The sequence below is a fragment of the Crassostrea angulata genome, chromosome 8 (genome assembly GCF_025612915.1).
Source record: "Crassostrea angulata isolate pt1a10 chromosome 8, ASM2561291v2, whole genome shotgun sequence".
NCBI lineage: Eukaryota > Metazoa > Mollusca > Bivalvia > Ostreida > Ostreidae > Magallana > Magallana angulata.
Genome location: NC_069118.1, coordinates 21,456,238 through 21,462,426, shown reverse-complemented (window position 1 = coordinate 21,462,426; position 6,189 = coordinate 21,456,238). Strand labels below are relative to the sequence as shown.

Genomic DNA, 6,189 nt, shown 5'->3' with positions numbered 1-6,189 from the left:
AATATAGATATCCTCTATATATATAGCTAAAAACTATAACACCTACGAAAAAATGAAGTAAAATATATTCAAAGTGCTTTTGTTGAAACAGTCTTTGCTTTTGTTAAAACAGTTTTTTCTTTTTTCTCCTCAAATGCTTTAGGGGGAACTCTCTAAAGCAAGGTCAGAATCTACAAAAAAAGATACAGAAAACATGGTAAGAAAATTATCAACTTTTTTTTTCAATTTCATAGAAATGTTATAATAATCTTTATTCATCGTGCTATGTTAATTAGTTATCCGATAAGCATTTATTCGCAGTGACAAGTTTACTTTCAATATGAATTCAATGGGTGGCCTCTAATGTAGCATATAATTTATGAAATGTTTGAAATCGTGCGGAACACCTTTTTTCGTTTCCGACAAGAGCAGACATATCGAATATCTTAGGACTTTTTCATACATTTCATCCTTTGCTAAAATATTCTAACTTCCCGGAGCAGGTTTATCCACACATTAGAACCTTCCTCTGCAGCCAAAACCATGACATCATGGCATCCACAATGTAATATACATGGCATCGCACTTATTTTAAAAGTTTGAAAGAGCTACATAAGACTTATCTTGACCGAACAAAGTTATAGTTCATTAAGTTTCTACATATTCGATTATAATAAATTATTGCATACAATAAAATTTACGCCTGTTTCATTGAGGGTATTTGCAAATTATAACTACAAAACGTACAAATGAATGTAATACATGTATATGCATTGAAGAATTGAAACTGTATTAATCGTAAATAGCCTGGATCTTGAGGTTGCATATACCATAAATATACATGTACGTAATATTAACATACATACCCCTTCCAAATACGCCTAATCTGCTCATTTCAGTATACTTCCGAGTTTTTTCAGGTTGATTAGTATAGCGACACATCGAAGAGACCACCAGTGCCATTTCTGGGAATTCAGTGCAAAGGTTCTCTTTGTCCTCCATATGATATATCAATGGCCTTAATTTCCAATTCATAGTTGAAACGCAAAAAACATGCACATAAAACACAATGAGCTTTTTCTTTAACATCTTTTTTCGTACATCGCTAAGATTATCCTTATTCAATGTTTCTTGGATACATTGAATTGCTGTAGTTATTGCAAGTTCAGCAAGAACTTTATTTTGCCTCCAATATTCTCTTTTACTGTATTCATACAAGAATCGTGTTACGGTTGTTAAATCACTGCTGTCAGCAGATGGAAACTTGATCCAACTTAATCTAGGGTCTATCGGCCATGGTAAATACATCTGCAGGGAAATTCCTTGTTTTTCTAAAATCATATCTTCTACATTTGACCCCATTATCATATCAAATGTACGTGCAAGAAGGACACGAGAGGCTTTCTGTTTCATTTCCATTAACGCTGACACCAAAAAATCTCTAAAACTATAAGATGTTTGTCTCATCTCCGTCTGCGGAATCAAAAGACTTTGCTCAAATCGATCCTCTAGAAGATCAAGAGATGTGCTGTAGAAACCCATTTTAGCCCATATTTTTGCTGTTGAAATTGTAAGAGGACCGACTTGATCATGGAATGATGCAAGCACTGTAGTTTTATCGATGTTGTATTTAACATTTGACAAAACATATTTGATCAGGTTTGATCCATATGTATACCCATATTTTTCAGCCACAATTTGAATGACATTTGCAGGGAAAAGACGTATGTATTCGACAATAGTACACAAATTGTAGACATCATATTCACTATGGCAGTCGATGAGGTTGTTTTCTGGTATGAAGTAATTCGGTAGGAATCTTGCCTTTAAGCAAGAAAGCAATGAGCCTAACACAAAAAGTAAACACCCACAGAAATTTGTTTCCCAAACACTAGAAGGCATTTCTTCACACGCCACAAAAAATACTGATTTAAGATGCTTTGTTTTGAAAGAAAAGTGGTCCAGCATATTTTCAAGGAGGACCTTGAGAACAAGAAAACCATGTCGCTGTGCAACTGTAAAACTATTGAATATCAAGTTTTCCGCCATTGAAAAATTAAATTGCCATTCTGCATCTGGACATGAGCTTCTAGGGTGGTGTTTGGGAATCAAGGTACAGCCGGTTCTGATAATAGAAGCAATGAGTTTTCTTGACGGAAAATCAGATTTTTCTTTTCCTTCTTCCGAACGACGACCAAAGGGAAACGTATAGCATGGTATTCCAATACAGTGAAGTTTTCTGAGGTTTTCTATGTCTACCTCTAAGCGCAATCTGTCTGTTATTCTGTATGCTTTTTGATATATTTCAGACCCAATTTTCAAAACGTTATCATCATTGTCAAATTGCATGGACGATAAATGTCTCAGTCTGCAGTATCCAGGATGGGTATTTGATGAGTCAACTAATACATGTACATGTCCAGGCATTGGCTCATCATTTACCAAATCATTGTCGTAAACGGCCACCACGTCCATCTTTAAAACAGCAACCCTTGTTTTATTCCTTGATTTTCCTCGTTTAAAGTAGTCCGAGTATCGCACTACGTCATAATACGGATTTTACAATATTGGTTCGACTTTTACAAAGCGTTTTTGATACCCGGTATTGATTTTGCTCTACATCGCTGTTGTAAACAATGGCAATAATAAGCAATTAGAACGGTAATATATGTATTTCATGAGAGATATAAATGATTAATGTTGAGAAACTCGATTCTGTTAAAGTAAAATGAAAAACGAAGTTTCTGATTAACCAGGATCACAGGTATGCTTATATCTTCTTTGTTTTGACCCCCCCCCCCCCGAATTTTTCTTTTTCTTTTACTAAAACCGGTTTAAATTTAGAGACAGAAGCTATTTCGAATTTAATCAATTGTCAATTAATTAATGTTTAAATGATATCTAACATTGTTGACAGATCTAGGCAGAAAACTGTAGCAAAATGTGATTTTTACGGATTTTTCGTCAGGTTCTACTTGGTTTGGAGCTTATAGCGTGAAAAGTAATCCGTCAACATATAATTTATTTTACCAAATTTTTTTTCTAAGATGTCAATCTATAGAATAAACACCATGAATTTAAGTTTGAGCCCATAAAATAGTAACAAAATTACCAAACGCGATACCAGCATTGCATTTTTTGTATTCTATTTTGATACATCAGGTACATAAAGCGTACTTACTTACAAAAATTTGCGCAAAATTATTGATGAGATATGGCTTAAATAAATATTTATACTCTATTTTGTCTGTTCAGTTCTAATTTTCCCAAAATTGGTAATTATTTTTAGGAAAAACGGACGTCTGGCAAATTTCATAATTGTCAATAATTTTCGCAAAGGGGTACACCCTTCTGAGAGGTGATAACAAACAAACTAGCATGTAAACATACATATTTTCTTTTGTATATGTATTGCTAGAATATATATTTATCATTTAAAGCTAAGCTATTAATGACTGAGCCCATTTAGTGCCGAGTATAGGACTACCTTAATTCGCAAGTAGCGAATTTTCTGGGTGCGGCTTATGTCCCTCAGCATTAGACAGCTATGGTCCGCAAAGGACCCAAGATAATGATAATATATTTTACATGTACCAATCACAAATAAATGATATGTCATATAACCACCTTGAAACATTTTATATGGGAAAATATGTTTCATAATAAAACTCAATTGATACAAATGTATTCCCGATAAAGGGTCAATTTGCGACTGATCTTCAAGTAGTTTTCTTCGAATATCTGCAAACATTAAATACGACAATAATTGGAATAAAAGCAAATTCGACATATAATCTTAAACATGGTAGGCAACTGAAATTCTGTTTAAATATACACTGAAAAGTCATTATTTTGATTGTGGTATGTTATAATTATGAAAAAAAAGTGATTAAAATACGTGCCTTCGGATTCTTCCATCTGTAGGTCACTCCCACTGTAGGATTTGAAAATGTGTTCAAAATACGTATGTTTCGATCGCTGTGCACGTCTTGCTTCATGAAATGAAATGCATTGCGAGACAAATTGGACATACTCGGTTAAATTTGACATCGGAAAATGTCCTTGCGACAATGATGTCAATCTTCTGTCTAATAGTTTTTTTCTTTCCTCTTCATTTTTCTCAGAGCCTGTCACCAACAATCGAAGTATTTGAGACTCTGAAAAAAATTTATGCATCGTAATATTTTGAAATACTCATTTATTGTTTATATTGTATATATCTTTTTATAATGAAGAAAAGATTTACTATAAGGTAATTCTGTCTGCCATGTCAAAGGACGAAGACTAAAAAAATGAAACTCTCCAATATGACCGAGAAAAATGTGAATCTTTTTCGTCAACACATCTTCAGTTCGTTGTGATGTTATAACGGAATGTCTAATATCATTATGAGCAAAACGAAAAATACTGATTTGCAGAAGAAAAATGTCTGCTAACACCTGTAGAATAGTATTAAAACCCCACTGTCTTGTTTTATCTATTCTTTTTACTGAAGTTTCCCAAGAATCTTCTGCACAAAAGGATGAATCGTGTATTCCATAGTTTGATGGGTTTCTTCTCAGGTGTCTGAAAAAGTTAAATTAAGTTTAATATTTCTTTTAAAACTGTATTATGAAGACAAAAAACGAGTAATGACAAACAAAATCTTTACAGATATTGATATGTTTACCAAGCAAACAACAGGAAATTTGAAATGTTTTTATCAACGTTGTGTATTATAACAAACACTAAATCTTATATCACGTGCATGCATCGAAGCGAATCAAAACTTAAAAACACACTCCCAAAGTTATAAATTTAGCTGTACTCTTTAAGTTTTTGTTCAGCATTTCAAACGACTTGAATAGCCATACTTGAAGTATATATACTTTCTCAAAAACAGTCTCACGTAGAGACAACTCTGTATGTCCAGGGCATCCATTGATCATGAATTGATCAGACATCGCTCGATAGACACACAGTTCATCTTCATAAATATCGTGAATTTCAAATTTGTGTTCCTTGGCAAATGCTTGAACAAGGGGAGTAAAGGCGGGATACATATCATACACCTCACCATAAGTACCTGGACAAACATAATGTACATACATTTTCCGCTATATTTATCATTTTTGTTTACTTCACAACTCCATATTTAAAGCATGCCAATTTCAGTAAATATATCTATAATCTAGTAAAACGTAAAACTTCTTAAACTTTCCTCATTATCTTAAAGTAATATAAGTCATGATATATTCCATGTTATAAAGACATCTTACATGCGGCGTAATGATGTATGCTACGTGGCAGATGATAAGAATGACAGTGGGGACATAATTCCTCTCTGATTTCTTTGTTCGGAGATTATCCCAGTATTCATCCTCACTATCGAAATAGTCTGTCTCGTCTAATTCGTAACAAAACATATTTCCTTTTGTGACATTGTACGCATCTTCATCAAAATCCTGCCAAGTACTTTCGTATTTTAGATTTCGGTCACTGGGAGTGACCCCGTTTTCAGTTCCAATTAAAAAGTTGTTATAAACAGATATTTCCTCAGTTTTCTATTTGCTACTGGTTTCACTTCTCCAAAAGCCTAAAGGAGTATCGCTTTGTCTCTTTTTTTCTATCAACCGAGATACTTTTTCTGTTGCCATTCTTAACGTATCTGTACTGGAATAGTAAAAGTAAGCTTCTTGTACGAAGAAAGTTCTAATCTTAAAGCTGGAATTTCGTCAGTGCTACATGTATGCTATTATAGTGGTATAGAACATAATTCTGAGAAAGAGATTTAAAGAGATTTCCTGCTTGTTTTTAAATCGGAATGAGGAAGAAAACACGCTTTATTTTCTATTTTTTATGCAAAGTTGACAAAGTCTTGATATTGACTTGACATAAATTTTTCAAACATGAGTTGTTTACCATTCAGTTTATATATCTTTCATATCCTACACGTAGATGATAAAAGAAATATTTTTGTAGACTTATTTTCATGATTCTGATAAAATTGTAGAATTAATACAGTCAATTTGAAGTAGCTACACTTTGGACTGCAAGTTTTTGTTGGTGTTGCTTCTCTTACTGGTGTTTTGTAAGTTACGCAGCAAAACAATGGGTGTTGGTTTTCATATTTCAAACTGATTAAAACACATCTGCAGTGGACAATGCATTATTCTAAACAATAAGTCTGTTTACACAGGCAATTTATACAAGATTTTTATTAAGTGTTTC

The 6,189-nt window shown here is 33.2% G+C and overlaps 1 protein-coding gene across 1 annotated transcript; it reads right to left on the bottom strand.

The window, feature by feature from the left end:
- LOC128160067 (uncharacterized) lies at positions 1 to 4,539 on the bottom strand. The gene is made up of 3 exons (XM_052823334.1): positions 3,473 to 4,539; positions 846 to 2,502; positions 1 to 170 (listed from the first exon to the last, which is right to left on the bottom strand). The coding sequence occupies exons 1-3, from the start codon at positions 3,767 to 3,769 to the stop codon at positions 139 to 141; spliced, it is 1,986 nt and encodes a 661-aa protein (XP_052679294.1). The 5' UTR covers positions 3,770 to 4,539; the 3' UTR covers positions 1 to 138.
- Positions 4,540 to 6,189: the final 1,650 nt, after the last annotated feature.